Source organism: Cyrtonyx montezumae, unplaced genomic scaffold (genome assembly GCF_038088225.1).
Source record: "Cyrtonyx montezumae isolate F1298 unplaced genomic scaffold, pur_monq_1.0 scaffold_10, whole genome shotgun sequence".
Classification (NCBI taxonomy): domain Eukaryota; kingdom Metazoa; phylum Chordata; class Aves; order Galliformes; family Odontophoridae; genus Cyrtonyx; species Cyrtonyx montezumae.
In genome coordinates this window covers 37,245,621-37,273,030 of record NW_027071826.1, presented here as the reverse complement: position 1 = coordinate 37,273,030, position 27,410 = coordinate 37,245,621, and the positions used below count along the sequence as shown (strand labels likewise).

Below are 27,410 nucleotides of genomic sequence, written 5' to 3'. Positions count from 1 at the left end.
ATCTCCATTAGCTGTTTTCTCATAGTGCAGCAAGCGTGTAAGCCTTTAACATGAGACTGTATTCAAGTGAGATTGATGTTCCTGTGGTATAAGATAGCTAACAGCACCCTGACTGCCATTTCTTCTGGAGTTCCTGGAGATGGAGCAGACCCAACAGCTTGCAGCATATCAGCAGGATCCCATCCAATAAATGGGAGTGTTTGCTAAATAGGCACTGCTGTTCCAGTTTCTGGTGAGCATTTATTAATGATAAAGCAAGTTAATTCTCAGCAGCGCAGGTAACATTTTGTTGTTTTACTAAGCCATCAAGTGAAAGCCATCAAGCTCCATCTTTTGCTCTAGGAGCTGTTTTCAGGTCAAATGCATCTATCTCTGTCAGTTCCTGTTCTCATATTGGTCCGTGTCCTCCTTCAGGTGTGTGTTCCTGCAGAGCTGGGCACAGAGGAATCATAAACATTTAATGAGGTGATAGCTGCATAGTGTGCATGTTTATAAACCTTTTCATTTCCCAACTTCCAGTATAAAGTTCAGAAAAATATATAACCTGTTTTAGACTGTGCTCATCTGATAGCAGGAAAGCTGGCTGCCCTGCTGATGTACAGGTGTCCTTCCAGAGAACAGAAACGTATGCACAAGGAGGATGGATTAAATAGAATGCTGTAAGCAGTTCCAGCAGTCAGCCATGGCTCCACTGGTGCAGACTGGCTGCTGCTGTGTACCAAAGATATATCCAAGCTGAAGTGGGTCCTTGCAGATACCTTGTTTGAGCTTGATGGAGACAGCTGCATCCCAGCATGTTGCGGGGGACTCAAAGAGCTGCCCTCATATGGCCCACTGTGGACACTGGGAAGTTGAGCTAGTCCCGAGCTCCCAGGCTGATGGTTCAAGGCAGGGGCTGAGGAAGTGTTGCCAGGAGCAGAAAGCCTCTGGGCTGGCAGAAAGTCATTTTGGTTTTGATGTGATGTTGCAGAATTTGAAGCTTAAGAGTTGAGCGTGGAGGGGCAAGGCTTTGGCCTGTCCTGAGCTGAGAATGAGGAATTCCTTCAGTAGAAATGGCACCAAAGCAACACTGTTGGATTCTGCTTAGTGCAAGAAGGGAAGCGTTACCTAACAGTTCTTCCTGTGGAGACAGATTTGAACATGAGTGTGCCCCAAGCTGTGGCACGATGAGATGGCTCATAGGTGGCTGTGAAGCCTGTGGGCTGTAAACCCAGCTGCTACTGCCTGGCTGTGGACTGGTGGCACAGCACAGGGCTGGAGCTCAGGTTGCATCCATGTATATGCTCAGAGCAAAGGAAAAGCAGCCTCCTAAGCCAAGGAAGCAGAAATCTAGTGCAGCCAAATGAAAGGTATTTGCTGCTTGTGAGAACATTTTCTGTGATACATTAAGCAGTTGCTCAGTCTCATCTTGAAAATGGTGGGTGAACATTTGCTCTTCTGTTTCTCTTAAGGTTCTTTTTCTTAGCCATGTGACTTTTTTCTTGATTGAATCTCTTATCCTGCTGAGTCTGTTGCGTGCTAAACAAAACCAATTGCTCCTTCTTATGGAGGTTTGCAGTGTAGCTTGCTTTCTCAATACAGTCTCCAGAGCATGTGCCTCCTGATTGATGTGAGCAAGGAGTTCAGGCTAGAGGCAGTGGGAACCTACCCAAGAGATGCCGTCAAACTGCAGAAGGATGAGGTGAGGCATGATGTGGTTGAAGTGTAGGTCACCTTATCCTATGGAAAAGGGAAAGTTGATTTGTTTTAGAACTTTTACTTCAAGCACCAGAAGGCTGTGGGATTTTGGCCTTTCTTTAGTGTGAAAATTTAAAAACAGGCAAATAAAAAAAACTTTCATTCTAAGCGTTCTGTCTGTCTAAAAGGCTTGGGTCTGAGCAATTGGGCATGCTTAAAGGCAGAAAATGTAGAGCTGAGGAACTCCCATCATTGTCCTGGATCAGGTGCATCAGTCTCAGAGCTGCCCTGTGCCAGTGCCACGTGCCTGCTAGGTAGGTGAGGTATGGCACCTGAATCATGTATCTCTCTGAGAGTCGTGGCTGGTCAGAACTTGTTTTGACTTGTTTTGTGTTGGTCTTCATCAATGGTGTAAGTCAGAAGTGTGAAGTTTTTACTCTGTGGAGCACTGGTGCATGATGTAGCTTTGATGCTGTCAGCTCAGCTGTGAAAGATCTGCAGGTCAAGTGGAGAAGGTGGGAAGCAGCCTGAGCGTACCACATACATGCCCTGTGTGAGCCTGAGGATGTGAGAACTTATGCCAGATAGCTGACAGCAAAGCCCTGATGGAAGCATTTCTTTTGGACCCTCAGTAAGTACTGAGGGGATTCTGTTGTGACCATCAGCCTGTCCCCACCATGCCCACTAACCCAGGGTCCTCAGTGCCACACCCTCATGGTTCTTGAGCACCTCCAGGGATGCAGGGTCTGTGCAGCCCATTCCAGTGCCTCACCATTCTTTCTGAGAAGAAATGTTCCCTAATATCCAGTCTGAACCACTCTGTAAAGCACCTGTCCTAAAAATACAACACAGAATAACGTTGTTCATTAGCCTCAAGTACCTAATTAGTTATGTGCTGTTCATTTTGGTTTTGTCATTGCTGGCTGAAAAAAATTACTAATTAAGCATAACATTTTTTTGCTATTCTGTGAGAATAATTAGGCTCTATCTTCTGTAGTTTCAGCACAGAACACTTCATGTTGTCAGAATTTGGCAGCGAGCAAGAACCAGTCTGCTGTTCTGAAAACAAATTCTCGCTTATTACAGACGTCTGTGGGTGATCCCTCCATCCCTGTTTTGCTTCACTGAATGCAGACCTGACATCTATCTGGCTGCTGTAGAAAGTAAATACACAAAGTGTACATTCTAGCTAAGGCATCTGCTTTCTGCATATCATAGCTTTTAGGATGTGCACAGGTGCTAACAGCTGTTAGGACTTTGGCATTCCTGTGCCTCAATCAACAGTGGGATTTTCACTTTTTTTTTTTGTGGAAAAAAATTACTAAAAATAGTCGATTGAGGCATTCAGCTACCCTCATTTAAGAAAAAAATATATATATGTGCCGAGGGCTTGGCAAATCTTACAAGCCCAAGTGTGGGTAATGCAGGAGGCTCTCCAGAACTTGAGGGCTTGATTGAACTCCCGTGTCTTCTTTTGTTGCACAAATTTGGTGTGTCTCGCCAAATCAGGTTCTGGGTGTACTTTGTGACAGTGAATAAACCTGAACTGTGCTTTATAGAGAAACTCTCACCTTTGGGCAAAGTTGAACAGAGAGCACTTACTTTGAAAGTGGTTTCCTGGCAGGCTTTCTGCAACGTAGCTGTAGCACTCATTAGTTTCAAGGAAGGCTTTTCAGCACTATTTTTTCCTTGTTTACTATGTTTGACTCAAAGTCAGATTCTAGCATTTCAAGCAGTTCATCTTCAATGTCACCATTTCAGCACTTCAGAAGAGGAGTAAATGCTGCCACCAGCCAAGCATGTGAGTTAAAAATAAATAATTGGATCGAGCATCTCTTCCAGCACAGGAGTCCCTGCTAACCTAAGATGTTCTGCAAGTTGGCTTCTATTTCATTTCCGCCTGAACGAGTGTTCTGGGGAGCTCTGCAGGAGATGAGCTAAATCTCCATATCCCCCTTTATTTTATTTTATTTTTTTTTGTTCTTTTGCTCTTTGCCTTGAATAGATGAGAAGGCACATAGGGTGCATACATTGAAGGGGTGAAGGATCTGTAGCATTGTCAAGCTGCAGTCCATATCATGTAAAAGTAGATCTACCATTTCTGGTGCCATTTGAATGAATGGTAACATTCTCAGCTTCTCCAAGTCCTCATCGTGTTGCTGGCTGCATCTGAGAGAAGGCTGTGTGTTCAGAGTACCTCCAGAACCATGTGGCTTTGGGGTGAATGGGCAGCACTGAGGTGCCTGCTGAGTCCAGCTCAGGATGGAAAGCAATGGGAGTGGTCCTCTTAAATTACTTACTAGCTGAACTGAGTGAGCTGTCTCCAAATGGTGCTAGAAGATTACAGATAGTAACAAAAGGGACAATTCCTCCACCCAGTCCCAGGATGGGTTTTTTGGATTGACCTAAGATAGTCAGGGAATGGCACTTCAAATTCTTTGGCATTCTTAAGCATAAGTGCCATCGTCCTCTGAGCTGATGCCTGGTGAGGGCCAGCTAAACGTTACTTTTCTGATTGGTCGGCAGGATTTCTCTTGTAGTTTTCCATTAAGAATCTGTTCTTCTTTGTGTCATTCAGCATTCCTCTATAGATCTGGATGTTTTGTGTTTCCTCAGTTAAAATCTTGTAATGCCTTCAAAATGTAAATGTGCAAAATGAGGAGGAGTACTGATAAATCACATTCAGTCACTTTTATGAGCTGCCAAGATGATTTGAGCAGCTGTATGTGCTGGATCAAGTTTCCTTTGCAAACCTGGTGTGTTTGTCTGGTGTTAATTTTTTCCCATTCAAATTGTTCTTCAATAATGATTGAGTCTTTGTGGAGTTTTATTTCTGGGAGCCAATTGCGAGTCTCTGATAATTTCTTACAATGCAAATCTTGACATTTTGTTGTCAGAAATGATGAAATATAAAAGCAAGGTTAGGTGGACTGCTGAGGTTTTGGTTTTAGAGCTCTTTGTTCTGACACTACATCGGTCTTAAAATAATAGCTGCTAAGATTATTTCCTAATAATAACTTTCTACTAGTCTGAAATCTTTTGCTATCATTAGAAAGTCCTCATTTGCAGGTGACAAACTGAGGTCGGATCTGGAAATGAAAACCAGAAGTCTGAATAAAAACATTTTGAGTGCTGCTTAAGCTGCCAAACTTGATAGCATGTCCTGGTGGATGACATAACTTTTGAGTTCAAAGATATTGCTGTTCAGATGCTTTTGTTTCTGCTGCCAGATATTATTTGGTAGGAATTTGGAGCCAGTCACAGTTGTGGCACCTGTCAGTGCTTTTCTGTCAACCTGTACCACCCCAAATTCTCACACCCTAAACTCGAAACTAATTCTCATGAATTTGTTTTGTCAAAGACTATGGATGGAAACAGTTTCTCAATATCATTCTCCTTCTGAATGAATGATCACCTGAGACCATTCAGCTTTCTTAATAAGGTTTTTAAATGGTGATGTTTGTATAACATTCTGCAAACAATCGTTCCCCAGATGTGGTTAGTCACTGAAGGCAGAGCTCGTTGTTACCTTTGGTCTCAGTAAATGTAAAGTATCATGCAGGCAGCCTTCAGCAGGCAGGAACAGTCCAATTTTGGAATGTGAAGTGCTTAAATCATTAAGGTGTAACTCTGCTTTCTTTCCAAAGCTCTCCTTCGTTTGTTTGAATGTACCACAGTAGTTCCTCTAACAATGAGTTACGGACTAGTTCCTCAGTCAGTGCAGAACTCAGTTTTATGAGCAACCTGTTCAAAGTGAGGTGGAGCCCATAGGAGGAAATAAATGCAGCTCCAAGGTGTGCTATGGAATTTAATGCTTCAGCTGACAGTGTTGCTGGGGTTTTTTTTTATAGGGTATCTTCTATGCTTCTGAGATCATTATGGATATTCTATCACAGCAGTGATTGTTGGCTCAACAGTATTGTTGGCAACAGTGAAATCCATACTCCAAAGATTCATTGTGTGAAGTCTAGCTGGTGTCAGTCATCTGATGATATAAGTATTAATTCACCAGGGAAGATGATGAGATATGCCTGACTGTCTGGACTGTGTTGGTAGCCACCCTCCAAAATATGTTTGCTAAGAGGAGGAGTTCAGCTTTTGATCTGACAAGGAATATTTAGCCAAATTGAGCCAAAAGTAACATTGTGTTGATTGTTGTTTTATTTTTGAGGTAGGGGGAAAACTGGAACAGAGAAATGCTCTTCTTTACTCGGGGGATTTGAGTTCTTGCTTAGTAGAGAGGGTTTGTAAAGAGGTAAATGTAACAGTGAGGAGTCCACAGGGAATAGTTCTGAGCTTCTTATTTGACCTGTAGCAAAGAGAACCCGGCTCAAAGCTTGGTCTGTTGAGAGGTCGTGTTAAAGTGAGCGGGCAGTTTGTTGCTGTCCTGCTGAATCTGCAGTTCTCTGCAGTAAGAGGGTTCCAGAAATGTGCCCAAGTTGTTCGGAAAGGTGGGGAAAAAATGAAGAGCAAGAGCTCAGAGGTTCTGCTGCACGTGTGTTTGTGGTAGGCCTTTCCATCTAATTACAATGTCACCAATTTCAGATAGATTAAATAAAGGCAACAAAAAAACTTCTGGCTCAATGTTCATATTACGTCAACAAACTAAAAAATAGGAACAGGTTATGGCAGAAAGTGATAAGCAGCTCTTGTAGAGGAGGTGTCAGTGCTAACACGCAGGCAGTGTGTATGTCTTCGTGCAGTAGCTGGTTCCATTTTCTGAAAGCTTGAATGAAAGCTGAGCAGACCCACAGATATCTTTCTGTAGATCATCTGCCTTAACAGCCTGAGGTGCAGTTCCATGAGATGAACTCATCAACATTCAAAAACATGTTCAAAATTGGAATTCTTGCTGTCCTCAACTGCCTTCTTCTGACCCTGTCATTACATGTTCCCATCCATTTCCTTTTGTTCACATTTGTTTGATCTTCCTTAAGCTAATTTTAATTTACTAGTTCAGATAAAGCAGCCAAGAGTAGATGATGTCCTGTTGAACTAATGAGCTCCACAGGTGATACAAGGGACTGTCACTGTAGTAACAGAATGGAGGAAGTGGGACTGAAAGCCCACAGAGTGTCTTTTCTGCTGCTGGGACTTTCCCCCAGCCAGTCAGGCAGCACAACTGGCTTGGCAGGAGGACTGGGATGGGATATTTCAGCTGCGGAATGAAGAGCTGTATCTTACTGAAGTCATTTAGGGACCAGTTAAAGTCAGCATAAGAACCGCTCTTGTCTGTGACTGATCCATAATGTCACACTTTATTGAGCTGCCAGTTCCTGTGCATAGCTGTGGAAGCTGTGGCACGGTCTTTTCTAATAGAGTTTTCAATCTTTGTCTGATTACCTTTTGATTTTGTTCATTTGCTCCTTAATCCTGAATGCAATAGATCCTTGAAAGACTCAGTGCTAGGCCAGCGTGCTAAATTGGTTGTGCAGAGGAGTTGACTTGAATCTGAAGTACTTTGTGCCTATTGAAGGACTTGATGGAGGAATTTTAAAGCTGTAAGAGAAAATAGATTTTTGCGATTGCTGTTTAAGGGTACCTAGTACTTCAGCAGTAAGTACTCATAGTGATGTTATTGTGTGAGGACTTCTCTTGCCTCTTGTGCTTAGAATCTGTGCACCTGAGTAAGCTAGAATAGATTTATTTAAAGCATAGATTGCATTGAATTTTCAAATCACAATGCTGCTGAACGTATGGCTTAAGAATCCAGGCGTATTGTGAATGCTAAGTGAGCAAAAAAAACCTCTGAAGTGACAAACTGCAGCTGAATGAGCACAACTTCCTATCTTTTAAAAATCACTCTTTGGAGAACGTCTTACTCAGACTGTTGAATTGTCTTGCAGGTGGATTCACCAATGAACTTGAGGAACCCACATGACTTGGTAATACTAATGAGACAAGAAACAACAGTTAACTACCTCAAAGAACTGGAGGTAAGGCATAACATTAACTGCTAGCATTTTTAAGATTGTTTTTGTAATGGTGTTAGTGATGGATTTAGACAAGGAATGAAAGTGAATATTAGTATAACTCCAACAGATGGATAAAGGATTCTTCAGATTTTAGGATTTTTGTGGCTCAGATTTGTTGAACTTGTCATTGTCCTCAGTTGCATCTGCATCTTTCTACATGATTTTGTTGCTGCTACTGTATTCCAGAACTTTTTATTCAAGTGTTTTCTTAGGTTTGTTATAGCAGCTACTGAGAGTACATAGACAGTAGGCTGTGAATTTCCCTGTACACCTCTCTGCGTTGGTCCGACCATTTTCACTGATCTGTCTAGGATGTATGAAAGAGCAAGTCACCACTGTTTTATATAAAGCCCCTTTATTACAGAGCCTCATAATGGATGAGGTTGACAGAGACTTGAGGGTCCATCTAGTCCAACCCAGGGCTGACCAGAGGAGGGTGCCCAGGTGGCATCCAAGGAAGAGACTCCACAGCTTCTCTGAGTGAGCTGTGCTCTGTCACGTGCATGTCACAGAACTGCTGGCTGATAATTGTAGAAGTGGAATTTGAAAACACTCTTCTGAAAAGGCCTTCAATGAACTTTAAACCGTTAACTCTCACGGAAACTAAAGCTTAAATACCTAAAGCTAATAGGTCTCAGACTTTCTTTTGGCCACGCATTCATTCCTCTTGTGCCAACTTTGGTTTTGTCAGATGAGTGTAACTAGCTAAATAAGAAGTTAAATGAGTTCCATAGATAATCTCAGGCAAATAGGACAGGGATATAGGAAGGAAAAAAAAAAAAAAGCTGGACTGCCACATATGAGACTACTTTCAGCCAGTCTTTCTTATTGAATTACACTCATTTTTGTGTCATTGGACATTTTTACTATGGATATAAAAATAATTGTAGGCTGTTCAGGACATGGGTTGCAGATTTGTAAATGACTCATGTACCATTTTTGGTGTACAAATTACTTTCAGCAAAAAGTGATTTATTTTAAGATGTTGCACAAGATTCCATTACTGTACCTATGTTGATTAATGCATGATAGTGTGTTAGCAAATATATATGGCTTTAATTGAAAATGCAAAATTCCTTTGTGTATAACACAAGCAAATTCTTCTGATATTTAACAGATTTTTATTTTGCAGACCTAGGTGAGAATTAAACACAGCATAGTGTCCTAGGCAGATGATGAGTCCCTCCACTACTCATTGGAATAGGCTTTCTAGACTGAAGGGCAGCTCCAGGGGCACACCATAAGCTGATATACAGAAAGTATTCTCTGCTATTATTTTTGGCCTGTTGCCTCAGTTATACTTTGCATGCTGAGTAGTTAAGAGTTCGTTTTGTTTGCATTCCCTGATACTAATCTTGTGAGGTTTTGAAGTGTAAGAAGAGGGTTCAAAAATGACAAAATTGATGTCCCGTTTACCACTGCTCTGAATGGGCAATGATGAATTTGAAATGCTATTTGCCTTTTTTTTAGGTGCAGCAGGAAAAATAAAGGCCTGTTCAAGTTGTATTGTTTCTCTTGTAGTGAATTAAGTACTCATTTTCTATCTAAGCTGGAGCTTTTTACACTTTCTTCAAATTGACTTCAAGGAAAAGGCTGAATTGTTCACTTGTTCACTACTATACAGTTTGCTTTCGTCAATACGCATTTTTTATTTTCCTTTTTCTGTTTCCTGCAGAAACAATTAGTTGCTCAAAAGATTCATATAGAGGAAAACGAGGACAGAGACACAGGGCTGGAACAAAGGCATAATAAAGAGGATCCGGACTGCATTAAAGCAAAGGTGCCTCTGGGGGACCTAGATCTGTACGATGGCACGTACATCACCTTAGAGAGCAAAGACATCCGGTAATAAGGTGTTTTGTATTTTAAGATCTGTACTAAATGGAAAAAAAAATCTCTTCCTGCAATTAAGAAGTACCATCAGTTTTAAAAGGGAGCTACTGTCTCCGTGTGCTTTACCATTACTGGAGACTTCTGGTTTCTTTTCCCAGACTCCCAGTCAGTGTAACTCCTGTAGTGATATGTGCAGATGTGAACTAAACTGAAGTGCATCATGAAAAAAGGGGGTTACATTTGCTTGAGTAGGGGATTTTTTGAGCTAGGTGTGCTTCTTGTAGTGGGAACAGTCTTAAATTTGTATGGAAGATCAAGATGTTGAAATTTTATCCCATGTCTTTAGCAAATAGAGGCTGTGTGGGCAGTCTGACGTGCAGCTTTGTTTGTTATTTTTCTTCAGAGCTGACTGTTTTGATTTTGTACTTCTGATTTTTTGAACTTGAGGTGGGAAAGATAGATTTTGTCCTCACATCCCTTCATCTGGACCTGCAACTACCTTTTTTGTTCTTGTTTGATTGTGAAGTTTGGTTTGCAGGGGAGGAGGGAGTGCAGGTTATGTTCGTCTGAGTCTGCCTGCACGGTCATTTGCCTGGCGTATAAATCATGAATCATACCACCAACCCTCATTAATTTACCAGTGATACACTGGGTTGATAGATAGTGATGCATTTTGGAGGCTGTCCAAATGTCGATGTCTTCTCTGAAGCAGATAGCTATTTATTTATTTATCCTGTTGTGTTGGCATCTTGGGATCGGAAATGTGGAGAGGCATCAGAAGCGCTGTAATGTGGGGCAGCGCAGAGTTTTTGTAACAGGTGAAATCAGAATACTGTGTCTGTCAACTAAAATGTTGTATCTCTTAAACTGTAACAGTATCTTGATCTGAAGTCCACCCTGTTGTGTTCTGCTCTGTCCTCAGCCCTGAAGACTATATAGACACAAAGTCTCCAGTGCCTCCAGACCTGCAGCAGCCTGATTGTACAAAAGTTCTCGATCTTCCATACAGCATTCATGCTTTTCAGCACTTACGGGTAAGTGAGCAAATGGAAATGTGCTATTTTGTTTCTTCCCCTATCTGGACGAGAAACAGTAAAGTCCTAGGAGCAGCTGTGAGTCAAGGTTGGAAGGTAATGTGGTTTTTGAGGACTGTCTTGGTCTTCTTTAGAACCACGGTTTTACTGTGATTGAAGTGCCTGACTACAGGAGAATGCTTCTGTCGGATACACATTTGTCTTTTGTTTCTACTTGTCTTGTTTAAGATAGCGTTTTTAGGATTTTGTTTTCATGACATGTTTCATCAGTAAAACAGCAGGTTTTTTGTGCGTATGTTTAAATGTTTCTATCTTTTTGCAAATTGGAGAGTGCTGAGCAGGGTCATTAAGCTGTATGAGGATTCAGGGTCAGAAAATTGTTTGCGTGATTGTCAACATTTCATAACGTTAGTTGACTGTCGCTCTGATATCTGAATGCCAAGCTCTAATCCAGGGAATGAGATAATTGCCCTTTGCTAATACAAAGTTCATCTGCTTTAGAATGAGCTGAAGTGTTATACAAAAGTTGCTTTAATCAACAAAGTTGTATGAGCAGATTTTCTAATGCTGACCTAGCTTTAGCACTCATCTCATTTACTTTTGAGACGTAATAAAATAATTTTTCATCTACTCATATTTTCCAATGAAGAAAATGGGAATGGAAGTTTCTGGTTCTGTCCCTTGTTCTGGATTTCTTCTATTCGGAAAACAAGAAAGAGGAGAAAAGAGGGCAATTCTATAGTGTGCAACCTAACAAACTTGAGTTAAGTGCTTTAGGGGTGACTAGTGAAATCAATAGCTTATCCTCAAGCATCCATCAAGTAAAGGCTACTTTGAAAGAATTGATACTAACAACTGATCAACTGTTCTATCAATAATAATAATACAAGTTATTCATCTGGCAAATGTGATGCTATCCTGTGAAGTCACAGAGATCTTGATATGAATGGGTGACAGGAATGTGAAATAGTAGAACTGGAAATCTTCCTGGAAGTCATGTTCTTGTGCATATTTCTCAAATTTTAAAGAAACTGAATTCCTGCCTTCAATCTTTCTTTTAGGGTGTCCAAGAAAGAGTTAATCTGTCTGCACCCTTGTTACCTAAAGAAGATCCAATCTTCACATACTTATCACGGAGGCTGGGAAGAAGTATAGAAGAAATAGGTCATCGTATTTATGACGGGCTAATGAAGGTATGAAGCTGTAAACTTATGGGCATGTTGAAAAAGAGTGCTGGAAAGTACTCAGAAGATTAGATATGCCTGGTACATGCAGTCACATCCAGGACTGGCCTTTCACATATATTCTGGTTTTATGTTTCAGTTACAAAAGGTAGAGTAAAAACATTTTCTGCAAGGTATAAAGAGGCAGGAGATAGCATTAGCAAAGCCAGTAAACAGATACTGTCATCTTTAATAACTCTTCTACTTTTGTGGCCTAGAGAGTTGTATTTGTTGCTCTGTGAAGAGCTTATTAACAAAAATGCAGGTACTCAAAGATCACACATGCTTTTTTTACATGCCTTCCTGCAAGACATGGGAACTCTGTTTCAACTCAGAGTGTAGCTGCCGGTGCTTAAACTTCCTCCACTGCTTGTTTCATTTTGGATTTTCCCCAGTGTGAAATGCAGGAGTTTGGTTTCTTTCGTACATCTGTGTGCCAATTCACTCATCCTATTCACAGGGGTTGCCAACTGCCAGCTTTCCAGAGGAAGAGGACAACTTAGAGCAGATTAATGCTCAGTTTTCCATCCCATATTAATTAAAGCCATGAATAACCTTTTAGTTCATCTTAGTAGTTAGTACAGTTCATGTGTTTCTCTTTACTGCAGAACTCTTCTTCCTGGGTACTTTATAATATGGCTTCTTTTTACTGGCGAATAAAGAATGAACCATACCAAGTAGTAGAATGTGCCATGCGTGCCCTTCATTTTTCTTCAAGGTGAGAATTGCTGGTGAAGATAATTTTTTTTTTTTTCAGATTGCTTTTTTAGTTATCCCAATTGTTAAACAGATTTTTAAGAATAAAAGAAATAAACTCTCTTGCTTGCTCTTAGGCTTATGTACAGTTTAGACACTTGATCTTTGGTTGTTAATTTACAAAATCCCTATTTAGTGTGCAACTGAAGAATGAGTGTGTCCCTGTGCACAATTCTTACCAAGTCTGACCTTTAAATGGCTTTTTTCTTTTGTTCTTTTTTATTTCTTAATTAGGCAAAATAAAGATATTGCATTGGTAAATTTGGCAAATATTCTGCACCGAGCTCACTTCTCTGCGGATGCAGCTATTGTGGTCCACGCAGCTCTGGATTACAGTGACTTCTTTACCAGCTATTACACTTTGGGAAATATATACGCAGTAAATATTATCTTTACTTTTCAACATCTGCAGAAAAACAGTATTTAATCTTTCTGGCTTTCCTTGTAATGCTTTAGTCTTTTACAGTGTGTCTTTTGTTTCACACGCATCACACGTTTGATGTTTAAGTTTTTGTTTAAATAATTTCATCCAGAAGTCTGTCTTTACCAAAGGTTTTTATTTGCACTTCATAATACATTCAAGGGAAATTTTCCCACAGCCTCACTTTAACATGCATAGGCTTCAATTTCTGCAGACAGGCCACTCGTTACTGTAGATTACATTTTGAGTTGATGACTTATTTAAAAATTGAGAAAATTGATAAAATATTACAGAGTAATAGCTCATTCTCTCTTTGTCTCTCCATCATTCTTTAGATGCTCGGGGAGTACAACCACTCAGTCCTGTGTTATGATCATGCTCTACAGGCCAAGCCAGGGTTTGAGCAAGCTGTGAAAAGGAAGCATGCTGTACTGTGTCAGCAAAAATTAGAGCAAAAACTGGAAGCTCAGCATAGGTAACTAAAGCACCATGCTAGTGGAAATGCATACAGTCTCAATTTGTTCTGCTGTAGCAATTCTTTACATTTCAAGTAGAATAATTGTGATTTACTTTTTAAATTTCTTAGGCTGCATGATAAAGTTATTACTTTAAGCAACCCAGAACAAGGCTGAAAATGTACAATATTATGGGAAAAGCTGTTATTTTAAAAAGCATTCAAAGTAAATCTTTTCTACTGTCCAATTTTCAAGATCACTTCAGCGAACCTTAAATGAATTGAAGGAATATCAGAAGCAGCATGACCATTACCTTAGGCAGCAAGACGTTTTAGACAAATACAAGCTCATCCAGGAGGAACAAATCCTGAGGAACATAATTCATGAGACTCAAATGGCGAAAGAAGCTCAATTAGGTACAACTTTTCAGAGTTCACACTTATTATAGCAATGCAGAATTGCATATATTCAGATAAATTATAGAATCTGTTGAGTTGGAAGGGTCCTTTAAAGGCTGTCTAGTCCAACTCGCCTGCAATGAGCAAGGACACCTGCAGTTATATGAGGGTGCTCAGAGCCCTGTCCAGCCTGACTTTGGATGGCTTCAGGGATGGAGCTTCCGCCTCCTCTTTTGGCAGCATGTTCCAGTGCCTCACCACCCTTACTCTAGAGAACTTCTTCCTTACATCTGATGTAAATCTCTCCCCTCTTTTAGTTTGAAACCATTTCGGTTTGTCCTATCACGAAGACTCTGCTAAGAGTCTGCCCTCTGCTTTTCTTATAGCTCCCTTAATGTTAATGCCAGGATTTAACTTTGAATATTTTGGTGGCCTTGAGTGGCTGTTCTGTTTTGCTTATTGAAACTGGTGATTCTGGCATGTTCTCAAAATAGGTGTTTTTTGAGTCTTTAATCCACTCATCAGGAAATTTATCTTTTAAAAGAAAAATTTAAAGGTTTGAGAGGGAGTGGGGCTTTTCTTTACTGTACGCTTCTCATCTCCTCACTTAGTCTGTAGAATAACATGCTTTGTGCTACACAGGGAACCATCAGATTTGTAGACTGAGCAACCAGCAGCACAGCTTGCACTGCCAGTGGGACCAGCCTGTACGCTATCACCGTGGAGACATTTTTGAAAATGTGGAATATGTTCAGGTTTGTCAGTGAATTGATACTGCTGCTTTAAATTGTGTCCCATTTTCCCCATTAGCAAAAGAGTGGAGGTTTTGAGTTGTGGAGTCATTGGGTTGGTTGGATTTCAGGTTTTTTGAAGCTTGTCAAAGGAGAAAGGTACCTTTGGGATTTGTTAGTCACAGTGGGAAGTGGCTTAGTTCCCTTTCTAGAATTTGAAGTATTTAATGCTTGTTTGCTAGTAGCACAAGTTGGGATTGACAGTAGGTTATAGAGATGTAAAGTTTTTAAGTAAGGCATCGTTTTACTTAATCACTTTTTTTTTAATAGTTATGTATATTTAATTTTTTTTCTAAAGTCTTCATTTTCTGGGAGATTTGAGCCACTTCTTTTTATTTTTAACCTGTATAGAACAGCTGGCTGGTTCTTTGTAGGAAGAGCGAAGATTCTTCACTTGAGGAATTACAGTCTTCTCTCATTCAAATATACTGCATTCAGGCATGCTAGCAGGAGTATAGAATTTAACATTCCTTCAAAGATGGCAGGAAAGAGGCAAAGATTCCTAAGGATTAAATTTTCTTTTCAAATGTATATCTGGGAGGTGGAATGAGCACTACTGCTTAGTGGAAACAGTATTCCAATATATAGCTCGAAGTGTATATAGCTACAGTGTGTTTTATATTTCTTTAATCAGTTATCTTTATGGATACATTATGTGAATTATCAAGATACATGGTGGAGATGCATAGATTTTGTTTATAATCTGTTAGAAATGTTTGCTTAATATCTTTTAGCATTTTTTTATCATTTTAAGCTGTATTTTTGTAGACTTTCAACAACGTAAGTATTTTTCTGTGGTGTAAATGGATCAAGAAGTTTAAATTTCTATTTATTTTTTTTCCTCAAATTTCAGCTAATTAGAAAAGTGTAACTACTTGGATAGTAGAGTAGTTAACCCACTAATGCAGCATCTCACTCACGGAATTCTGTTTTATTTCTAGTTTGGTGAAGACTCTTCAACTTCAAGTATGACATCTCTGAATTTCGATCTTCATGCAAACCAAAGTGGCCACAGCCTATCCTTGCAGTCTTCCCCTGTTGCTCGTTCCATCGTTTCAGTGTGGAGTGTAGAATCCAATAGAGTGAGTGAACAGAATAGGTTCTTCTCTTTTGCTCCTTCGGAGAGGAGTTACAAAAGTGTGCATCCTATCCTTGTTTGTGTGAAACTTCTTAGCACTTCTTTAAACATACTGAACATCTCTGTAGTTTCTGTGAACCACTTCCCAGTCATTTGAAACTCTGCAGCAGCACAGACAGGGTTGTTCTCAGCTGCCATAGAAGAAGTCTACTGCAAGTAAAGCAGTACAGCTAGAAAACCAAGCTGCTGTTCTGGAAAAAATTGGAAAATAATAGTTTTAAAGGTGTCTACTCTTTTGTTTCTCCAAATTATTCTCTGTGTTCTTACTAGCGTGTTTATTGAAATATTAAAAATGTTGAGAAAACAATGAAAAAGAATTCCTTTTCCCTTTAGGACAAACAGCATCTTCTTTGGCCTCAGCGTTCAGAATGTATGAAATCTTTCCCCAAAATTCCTGATCCAGAAGAGCTGCCAACTTATTTCTTGCCCCCAGAAAATAGGGGTCTCAGGCAAGTGTTGATTTTATTTTAAAATATTTCTCATTTTTAATTTTTTACACTTAGTGAGCATTTTCTTTCTGGATAGGGTGGATACAATTCATGTTCAACAGCACAAAGTACATTCAGATCTTTTCCTCTGGCCATCCCAGTGAAGGAGTGATTTTTTTCCTTTACTGTTATTTCTGTAACTGTAACAGACCCAATTTCATGGTGATTGTTCCTTGACTTTTTCAGTACAAGGCGAATACATGAAACATCTACAGTATTACTAAAAGAAAGAGGATTTAAGTGCAGGTATGAACGTGGATTATTCCTTTGGGACAAAGGTAGAAAAACAGCTTAGCTGTGGAATAGCCAACAGTGTTTACTATTAAATAAGGCGGAATAAAAATGTCTGTGCTGCAATAGCTACTTTCAGGGTCATGGTAATTTCATAACATTCTATTCACTTAGCATTACAGTGGTGGTTGGGAAGCTATTGATTCATCTTTGATCCCTTTATTGCTAGAGTCCAGTCAATCCTAAATATCCCAAGAGAAGCTGTTGGACATGAAGACACCCAAGCTCCAGACTGTTCTTCTATTACTGATGCTCGTAACAATGAATCTCTCTACCTACTTGTCAAAGAACTAGACAGTAATCTGGATTTGAAAATGAAGATGCCGGATGATCAAGCAAGACAAGTAAGAGTCACATCTCATTGCTTCTTGTCTGTTTTAATTTTTTCTCCTTTTTGCGTTAGAAGTCTTAATAGAAATGGTTGATATCCTGAATATTTAAAAGATAGCTTGCTTGTTTCCCTTTTTTGGAAATGTGGAATTGTGTGCTTTCTAATGGTGCTGGTGGAAGGGAGATCTTGTCACTCTGTATTGTCTGATCTATCTTAAATGCTGACCAAAGGCACTTAAAATAAGAAAATTGATTTATTTAAAATTACTACTTTATTTTGAAACTTGTAAGAGTTACTTGATATGATTCATCTTCTTGGGATTTCCAGTATCATTCTTATTCTTCCACACTGGTAACTTTCAGGCAAGAGTACTCCTTCATATTGTTTTTTGAAGCTTGGCTGCTTAAGTGATGTGAATATATAATGATTGGTTTAGAATATTAAACTATGACCTATGTAGCTACGTTCTGTAGAATTTCACTTTTAAAAACAAAATCACTCTGTCCAGATCTTGCATTCTCGAATCAACAGTCAAGCTATTACACAGGAGAAGATGGAAGCATTTCTTGATCATGCCATGAAAAAGGTAAGTAAAAATTTGTAGCACAAGATAAATGAGGAATTCATATTTGAAGCTTCTTTCTATTATTAAAAAACAGATTTGTTTTAGAAGTAAAGATTTGCCATGCCTGTGTATGAGAGGAAGCTAACTTGAAAATTCAGGTTTGTAAGAGAAGCCCAAACATATAGAGATACAGCTGTTTCCTTTAGCTCAGTGTATACCACACAGTCCTGTGGTTACTTATTCTTTCTGTGACTTCAGGACATTCAGCATCAGTGCATTAGCTCATCCTGGCAGGCATTTGTTTAGATGAACAAAACAGCAAAGCAGCTTGCACCTAATTCCATCTCTCCCAGCATGTCTGCCTTTTGCTCTTCCTCCTCCTCACAAGTCCCCCAACCTGTACTCCAAAGGCAACCAACCCACTGTCAATCTTCTGTCAGGATAATTAGCACTCTGGGGCAGAGAATATACATCTGTATAACACTGCAGAATGCCACCTCCATCTTGCGTGGGGCCTTTGAGAATCATCACAATTCAGTTGACAGGAAGCTCTGAGATAGAGGTTGGCTCTTTTTGACATGTCAAGCTGAAATTTCTCAAATTAACTTTCTTCTATAAGTTTTGTCAAGGCAGTGTATGTATGTATTGTTTGAGTGTAAAATCAGTAGCATTTACTATGTGCATTTGTTTTCCAGAAGAAGAAAAATTAGCAATAGGAGTTGATTTCTGTTACTATGGTGTTCAGAGCATTCCTGTGTATGTCTAATCTCTTAACTGTTGCAGAGCATTGATATTTTGTTTCTAACTGTATTATTTGGTTGCCTTCATGGTGGAAGTCTGAACTTGATCATTTTTATGCTGATATAGAAACTGTGTGTATATATATATATATATATATACATTATACACTATATATATATATATATATATATATAGTGCTATGTCATGCCTATTCTGTTAATGATAAACTTTCTCCAGAGAAGGCATGCCTCAGCTGGCATCTTTGTACTGAGAAAGACAAAATGCTAGTGAATTGCTTGGGATTAAGTTAGAGGACGTTAAGACCTGTGTATGGAAAGTAGTTCAGCAAGGATTGAATAACATGCAAGTTATGTTATATATGTGCATTGCAAAATAAAGATGCCAGGTAATCTTACAATTACGTATTATTATGTAAGGTACCTCATGAGAAAAGGTAACGTATCCTGTTGATATCTTCCTGTGCATCTTGAACCACAGGAAGAGCTCTTCTGTCACTTAACTTTTTCAACACGTGTAAGTGGTAATAAAGAAAATATTTTAAAAATAATAATAATTTAAAAAAAGGAGCAGTAACTAAAGCATTCTATTTTCTCTATCTGAATCTGTCTACTTGACAGGATTTTAAAATTTTGCCGTTTCTCCTCTAGGATGAATGTTTGTTTCCTCTGTTATAGGTCAAAGAAGAGAAAGAATTCAAGGTGTATTTTGACACTGTCTGTTATTCCACATGCCTTCACTTGTCACTTGCTGTTTTTTTTAATCTTTAAACAGCATCCCATGCATGCCATGTTGATATCTATTCATAAAACATGCAAAGATAACTAAATTTAATAAAAAGCAACTCTGAAACCTTAAATAAAACATCTCAATATAGGATGTAGGACCTGGAAGCACATCTAACTAGTGGTTGGAACGTGCCTGACTTTCCAATTGGTAACATCTTTACACAGACCCATGTTGATGTAATTTTGAAACTCCAAAGTGGCTGAGAAATGTTTTTCATGAAGCAAACTAACCATTATCAGTTGCGTGTTTTAAGGGATTTTGTGGTCATGTTGTAAGATGGTTGTACAAGTAAAGTGTGTGAGCAGCAGGTCCTACTAAATTACAGTGCAGACTGTAAGCTGCATACTAACTTCTCTGCCCTGATAAAACTCAAGCTGTGAGCAAAGCGAAGTGTAATGTATGCCTAGTTACACAGTATGCAAGGGTGAGTTTTTGTTCTTACCAGACAGCAGGCACTTCTGTCTCCCTGAAACACCTCTGTGTGGGTATTTTCATTCTATTCCCTAATTATCCTACAGCCTCAAGATCCTCTATGGCTTGTGCTTAATGAAGCTGGATTGTACTGGCGTGCAGTTGGAAATAGCACATTTGCTATCACCTGTTTGCAAAAAGCATTTAATTTGGCTCCACATGAGTATCAAGACATCCCTCTGGTCAATCTTGCTAACCTCTTGATTCATTATGGTCTTCATTTGGATGCCAGCAGGCTCCTGCTGCAGGCATTGGCCATCAATGCCTCTGAGGTAAGATGATGTTTTTATGTGTTGGTTCAACAGTGGGTGCCTTTCCATTACTTGATTAGTTTCTAAATACATGTTATGTAACTGTGCTTACTTACCTGAAGTATGCAATCTGGCTTCCAGCTTGTGGTTTGGAAGGAATGTTAATTTTCATTTACATTCTTGTTCTAACTGGGTGGTGCTGGTTACTGAGAACATACACATCTGGAATGTAAGTGCTTCTAAATAGTTGACACATTTTTTTACTACCAAAAACCTGTGTCACTAGTGGCTCAAAGGAGTCCAGTATGTCATCTAAAAAAAGAGAACGTAATGCTGTTGTTCTGTCTCTATTTTTAGTTAAAAAACCAAAACCTTAAAGCAGCAGATGTGAAGGTCTTTCTATAGGCATCTTTCTCTGTCACTTGTTTCTGTGTTGTTTTTTTATTATATACTGTTTTATTTGTCCATAGATTTAATGTATGTAGCTGGGTATAAACCTGTGTTTGAGTTGTTTTGCTTTTACTTCCAATCATAGATTCAAAACACATTTTACATTTCTGAATAGTAACATTATAAGCACTTTGCAGATGGTCATCTATCATCATATAAACTGATTAAACTATGGAACTGGCCAGAACAGTTGTGAAAAGGAAAGGAGAGGAAAATTAATCTGAGGTGGGACCTGAACCTAGATTGGTGTGTATGCATGTGTGTCACACCTTTTCTCTGGCAAGGGGGTTAGTCTTAAATTTTTGATACTTCTATAAGGAGTCAAAGCTTATATTTTTCATGCTTATATTCCTGCACTGAACTTAACAGGGGGCTGAAACCCCTCATGCTGCCAAGCACCTAGCTTTTCTAATGAAACATCCAGAAACAATTTTGAAGTTGATGGAAAGGGATCTGGCTGGTGTGAGTCACAGGTAGTAGTGCAGAAGGGAGTTATAGGAAAATCTTAAGAGGTGTACCTTGGGAAGAACACTTGAAGGGATAGCACTCAAAGTTAACCAAGGACCACACTACATGGATTAGGGCTTTCCTCAAAAAATGTTGGTGAGTCTTGTCTACTACAGTGGTACCTACTCTTATTTTTCCAGTCACTCACAGTCCCGTAGTAACCATTGTTTCTGAGAAAAATTGGCAGGAAAACCTGTGCTTAAATGAAATTTCCTGGAATATAATGGAAAGTAGATATAAATCAGAATGGATTACAGATGCAGGGAGTTAAGTATGTGCTCTGTGAGCAAAAGCTTGTAAAAAAAAAAAAATGGTATGCAGTTGCTCAAGTTGTGTGTTTTTCTGAATAATGCTTAATGATGAAAGCGGAGTGTGGAAAATCTGAAGCTGTTGGTCAGTCTCCAGATTTTCAGATAATGAATGTAAAATTACTTAAGAAGGGAAAAATGACTGCTATGTTACAATATTATAGTAATTATTCTGGTGTTTTATTAACTATTGTATTTTTTTGTGTGTGAGAGATTATTTTCAGTCAACAAATAAACAAAAAGTAATGCTTTGCTGTGTGCCTACATTCCCTGATTAAATTCTATCCAGTGAAAAGGATGTTTGTAATCTGTACTTCACAAATAGATGTTATGCAGAGACTTGCCAAAAGCAGAGGACAAAAATAGGAAGTTTTATAAATTGTTGAAAATAAATGCTCATCCCTAAGCTAGTGTGAAATTGGTGTTTTCAGGAGCCCAGTTCTGCTCAAGTAAGTGCTGAATATTGTTGATAAACAAAATGCATCTGTCCTTCTAAAGTTGTAGTAATACTTCTACACTTTTGCTGACTTCTAGTTGTTCTGAGATATCCTTAGCTGTTCTGGTTTAGTCTTTGCTGTTCTGTGCAGAGGGCGTTATATATGTGGTGGTTTCTAGATAAGCATTTAATACTTCATGTCAGTGTGTATTTAACAGCTGTTTTTCATCGTGGGAAGTTGGAATCCAGAACACAACCTTATGTCAGAACAGCTTTTGTTTAGCACAAATGCATCAAGCTGTTAGGTCTCTGTTTGAGGAATAGGCAGTCTCTATTGAATAAGTTTTCCAAATTCCTTCCAGGCAAATTGGGGATGGTGTGGGTTGACAGAAGTTTCCGTTTCCGTTTCAACTGCTAAACATACATATGCTGAGGTGTGTTGCTTTTTTCTTCACAGCCCCTGACTTTTTTGAGCCTAGGAAATGCATATCTGGCTCTGAACAACATTAGTGGAGCCCTGCAGGCCTTCAGACATGCACTGGATTTGACTACCAAGTGTTTGGAGTGTGAAAGCAGCCTGAAGATGATCCGCTGTCTGCAGTTCTATCCTTTTCTCTACAACATCACCTCTTCTGTATGCAGCGGTAAGCAGTTGCTGGAAGACAGACTGTGAGTGATGTAGTGTCCATCTGCCTTGAGTGGAGCACCTGGAATTCATGTTTACTGTGCTGTTTCTTCCCAAGGATCCTCCCTTTTGCTCTGTAGTGTATTATCCCCAGTAGCTCCAAGGTTGAGGAGCTGCTTTTAATGGGGAAGTTATGGTCCATTAAGGAGTGCTTGTGGATGGCTTCTTAGATATCGAGGGCTACCAATGAGTGCAAATTACTTCCTGAGTATGTCAGTAATACCTTAACAGCCTGACTGATACCTCTTACTGGTAAATGAGGAATGCTGGATTGAATACTTGGAGAACTGTACAGCTGCTACTGCTCAGCTACTCAACAGCCCCTTTGTGCATCTTTTCAAATTTTACAGTTGGGTGGATTTATTTTCTCAAAGCTGAAGAAATTGGCATAGAACAGCTCTAATTTTCTTATCTTTACAGTGCGTTCAGTCCATTGGCTGTCATTTTACAGTGTTCAGTCTTTTTGGAACAGCCTGAAGTTGTGTCAATATTATTTTATTTATGTAGGGTCTATGTTCACTGCTTTTAAGCTCGCAAGTCTTCAGGAAGAATGGCTTTGAACCCAATCTCTCCCAGTTAAAATACTTTTATGAAGTTGAGGTATAGTGCTTTGTTCCTTTTAGTATCTACTTGAATAAACCCCCACACAAGTAGCTTTTGGAGACAGATTTTGTTTCTCTAGATCTCTCTAAATGTTTCCAGTACCTTACCTGTTCTTGCACTTAGATAACATGCTGCTTATGAGCAATCTTGAAGAGCATTTATGAATATGCTTGGTAATCCAGATGTCTTGCAAATTGTCACTAAGGTATCTTCTCTTTCCTTGATGAATGAACACAAGAGAGTAATGCTTTTAATTTTTAGTATTACAAGGACTTTCTCTCTTGTTTCTTTTTGTTGTTGTTGTTTGTTTGTTTGTTGTATTGTTCTATAATTCCATGTCCAGTGGGGAAACATGGAAAAACCTCCTTTGATTTAGCATCTAAAACTAGGCTGTCCACGTGCAGGCCAGAGGCCTTATATACCTCCCGGTATAAATACAGGTTATTCCAGTGTAGGTGATATTCCAGGACTATGTCATTACAGTAATGCCATGTTTTTCTCCTTCATTTTCACTGATTCACAGCATGCCAGTTTTGCAGAGAACTGAATGCTGTTTGGTTAAATGTAGCAAGTTGTATGAAAGCACATCTTGAGGGTCTCCTTCTGAATCAGAATTATAGTATTTAAGTATTCTACTCTTTATATTTTTGCCTTTTTTGGGGACTCTTTCTGTCTTAATATTTCTCTCTCTTTCGTTTTTATCTTTAATACCCTTTAGGTCATCTTTTGTCTGAGTGCAAGAAAAACCTGAAAGCGTGAACCTGACAAATAGTGTAAATGTTCTTTGTACCTTCTTCTGCAGAGTGTGAAATAAACATGCTGGCTAGTTCAGCCTTGGTGATGATTTGTGGTTTAAATAAAAAATGTAAATTAAAAAAATGAAAAGGCAGATAGACAAATCTTATTTTCATATGGTTTGGGGAAATATTTTTCCCCTGCTCTTCCGCTCAACAGACTTGAAAGGAAACTTGACAGGCTATGGGAAAGTGAAGGTGAGTCTCCAAAATTTCTATTTACCTCCTGCATCTCCTTTGGGAACTAAAGAATAGCTGTTTTTCAGTGCCTGGTCCCCTGAAAAAATCACTCAGAAATTGGAATGTCAAGTATTTTCTGTCTAATAACTTATTTTGATGAGCTTTCCTTCAAGATTTTAGAAGGTAACAGTAATAGGGCTGCCTGTGCTTTGGGCTGTATGCTCTTGCAGTGAGTGTTTGGGGGAGTCAGGTGCATGATACAGTGAAATGAATATAGGGATTGAAATTTGGGATTTATGAGCTGGTATTAGTTTGCATTATGTGTCATGGATACTTAGTACAGGTGAAATGGGAATTTTCTTAAGCATGTTGGGATATTTGTTTTTCTGTGCAGGACTTAAAGTGTGCTGCACTGATGCTTGCTTATTGGTTGCTTGCTAATATTTTCCTGTCTGTGCTGCTGCCTCATGCTGTGTTTGTTTCTGTTTTAGACATAAATTTGTATCTCAAACCCAAGTCACTTCACACATGTAAGAGCTCATGTCCTCATGTTCTTTTAGACAAGATCAAAATTCAAAGCCTTAAACTTAGTAGAATGGTATTCTAAACATGAAGTGTAACATGCTTTAAGCTTCAAGTGCCTTTAGGCTTACTGTCTCATTACTTGGCAGGATAGTGCTTTTACAAAAAGCTTTATGCTACCCTTCTGGAAGTAGAGGCATTGATGCTAGGAATTTCTCTTTGTACCATCAAGATCCCCAAATACTTGTATGTAGTGAGAATGTGTTTGTAGAAGCAGTGTGTGCTCACATTCTGAGTTCTGTGATGTGTTCAGCAGTTGGCTTAGCAGCAATGCTTTAAGTGTGGGCTTAGTGCCCTCTTGTGGTGCAAATACCCCATACCATGTGAAATCAGAGCTCTTGATTTGTTTCATCTGCTTCATCTTAAAACAGAACATGAGGGAAAAGTATTTGAGCACTGAAGTGTTTGCCTTTATCACCCAGCATATAAAGTCTACAGTGCTAGTAAGTTCAGACCTTCAAGCAGATAGACCTGAAAAGGGAGAGGTTCACGTGAAAAGAGAATCTTTGCTCAAAATCCCAATTTTATGGGAAGTTTAAATAACTTAGTTGAATCAACTTCAAGGTTGAAGCATCTGAATCGTAACTTAATGACTGCAATCAGGTTTCCTATAGCAATTTCAGCTACTCAGATGCTGAGCAAAAGGCCCAGTATGTCAGAAAAAGCATATGCTTCCTTTATAATACTGTGTGCTAAAACAGAAATGTGGAATACTCATTCTGTACATTCTTAAATTAAGACCAGAATCTATGCCAATTGAATAGCTTTCTGAACGGAACACTTCTGTGTGTTTAAAGCTTTTTCTTTCTTTTATCTTGCTCGTCATGACAAGGCAGAATTCTTTATTTCTGCTGAAATATGTTTAAACTACCATTTAGTACTACCTACCAGTTAGTACTGTCATTTATTTGAGTACATTAATGGAAGGGATTGGATCTGTGGCCATCTGTTTTTGTGTTACTTTTGCTTTCTCGTCCCCTTCTCATCCCGATGTTATGGGAAAGTTCATCAGTGCAAAAGGAGTGGTCCCTCACAGTGGATTTTTCAAACAGAGAATTCTATTGAGCATGTAAACTGCATGTTAAAGGTCTTGGAAACACATCACAGCAAATGCTTGTGTTGTCACTTAATACCCAGGCAGCACCATAGAGAGAGACTGGGTCCTGTATGATTCAGGAGCAGTTCTGAAATAACTCTTGTCAGTCAAAGTGAAATACTGCTTGCATTGTTTCCACACCCTCCCGTACACATGGATAAAGGACCCTGTCTGCCCAGTGAGCTTCACGGAGATCAGAAATGAGCTGGAGTATTTCTTGAGCATCCCTGGCAACAGAGGTTAGATCATCAGAAGGAGCTGTTGATGCCATTCGGGTGGAATCTTGGTCACCTACCTTGAGCTCAGCAGTGCTAAAGAAGTAAGGGGAGGTTACACTGTACTGGTGTAGAATGAAGACATGGCACCTAACGCAGACAGATGGGAGATAAAGAGGGCTGCTTTTGGTGGAGGTGTCTGCTACTGTCATGTGTGCCTCTGACTGGGAGATCCTTAAAAAACCTTACATGGGAATTTGCCCTGTGGCAATAATGAGACCTGGTCATTGCTTCAGTGTCGTGTGGCTGTTTCATCTCTGCCTGCACAGCAAGGGAAGAATCAGTTCCTACCATCCAGTTTTGCTGGGATATTCGTGGAAATCATAAAAGTTTGTGTTGTGGTCTGGAAGATTTTGAGTAGATAGGTTGTTGCCAGAGGACAAATCTCTTTTCTAAGCTTACAAACTGTTGCATTTAGAAGCATCTTTCTTTCTTTGAGGGCTCTGTGATACTTTTTACTTTTTGATTTGGTACCTGCTGTATAAATGAAACCTTTTCCTGATAAGTCCTTGTCTAGCTTCTTTTGCATCGCTGAAGGAAGTTGAAAGTGAGGGACCATGCTACTTTTAAACACATCTTTACTTTCCAATGCTCTGAGTGTTCTTGTCTTCAAAACTGTGCAGAGAAGTATAGATATTGATTCTTCAGCTTAAGAATCAAATAAAGTAGCACTATGTTAAATATGGCATTTCTAGTTACCACAGTATTTAATGTTCTGCATAGTCCATGCGCATTGCTTCCAAGCTACTGCTTGTTGGAAAGCTGTTTTGTACCTTAAAAACTCCTGTATCCACCAGATAAAGCATGCTGTTTGAAGAGTGTGTTTCTCCAATGTCCCTCTCTATTCCATTTTTTGAACAGACTGATGATGTGGGTAAACTTGGTCAACGACTTCCTTTTATGCTAACATCAGATGATTTCTGTACATTGCACAAAGTCTGTCTTGCTAGCTTATGTGCTTACTCTACTTAGTAATGTACAGGGTAACAGTGTACCTAACAGCTGCTCTCAAGACTCACTTTGTACCATGCTGTTCTTGTATTCATTCTGTCTTTTCTCAGGACTGGAAGACCACAAACTGGCAGTGGAGGAAGGAGAAAAATGGAATTTTCTGAGCTTCAGGACTAACTAAGGAGATGGGGATAGCATGATGCAGAATTCAGTGAGAGTTTACTGACGCAAAATAATTAATAATGGAAGGGAAGGTAGTTCAGAATTAGATTACTAATATAGTATGACAGTTCCCACTTTTGTCTGCCTTCATAGTCAGAGTGATTCTTCCTGATACACTATCTGGATCTTTCCATTACTTCAGCACAGTTACGTGTTCGTGTAATGGGAGGATCAATCATTGGGGTAGAAGAAAAAGAACATGTGGCCTGGCCCCCATGTATGGAGGAACTGGCAAGGCATCGTTTAATCTCATTAACAATTTGCCAATACCTTGTAGGCTGTGAATACTTGGCTTGAGTCTGAGAACTTGTAAAGTGGTGATGTGTAGCTTCAGCCTGTAATGAGTCATGTTGAGATTGTCTCAAAGCAGCATGCAATGCCATGTGCTCAGATTAAAATGAGCACTGCATGCTGAGCCATGGAGTGCCAGGCACTTAACTACCCCTGATCTGTCTACTTTATTGATTTGTTTTTCCTTTTAAGGTTGGTTGCCTGGTTCATGTGAGAATCTGCTGTGCTCTGATTATCCTCAAAGCTTGAAATCTGTCATCCATTCCGACTACTAGTGACCGAAACTAGGACAATTCCAGTTTCCCTAGAGGAAGAAATAGATGCTTCTTGGATGCAGCAGTTCTGGGGAAGCAGGAAATTCTTCCCAAAATCCCTATATTTTTG

At 39.3% G+C, this 27,410-nt stretch overlaps 1 protein-coding gene across 1 annotated transcript in view; it reads left to right on the top strand.

The window, feature by feature from the left end:
• The window catches only part of TTC17 (tetratricopeptide repeat domain 17), a 48,627-nt gene that overhangs the window by 3,565 nt on the left and 17,652 nt on the right, over positions 1–27,410 (top strand). Inside the window, exons 2-16 of the mRNA XM_065754968.1 lie at positions 7,524–7,613; positions 9,328–9,497; positions 10,408–10,519; positions 11,581–11,712; positions 12,351–12,460; positions 12,733–12,877; positions 13,255–13,394; positions 13,630–13,790; positions 14,415–14,527; positions 15,505–15,645; positions 16,035–16,150; positions 16,650–16,824; positions 17,320–17,397; positions 19,443–19,667; positions 21,805–21,991. Coding sequence (XP_065611040.1) covers positions 7,524–7,613; positions 9,328–9,497; positions 10,408–10,519; positions 11,581–11,712; positions 12,351–12,460; positions 12,733–12,877; positions 13,255–13,394; positions 13,630–13,790; positions 14,415–14,527; positions 15,505–15,645; positions 16,035–16,150; positions 16,650–16,824; positions 17,320–17,397; positions 19,443–19,667; positions 21,805–21,991 — 2,095 coding nt within the window. The remainder of the gene's footprint in view (positions 1–7,523; positions 7,614–9,327; positions 9,498–10,407; positions 10,520–11,580; positions 11,713–12,350; positions 12,461–12,732; positions 12,878–13,254; positions 13,395–13,629; positions 13,791–14,414; positions 14,528–15,504; positions 15,646–16,034; positions 16,151–16,649; positions 16,825–17,319; positions 17,398–19,442; positions 19,668–21,804; positions 21,992–27,410) is intronic.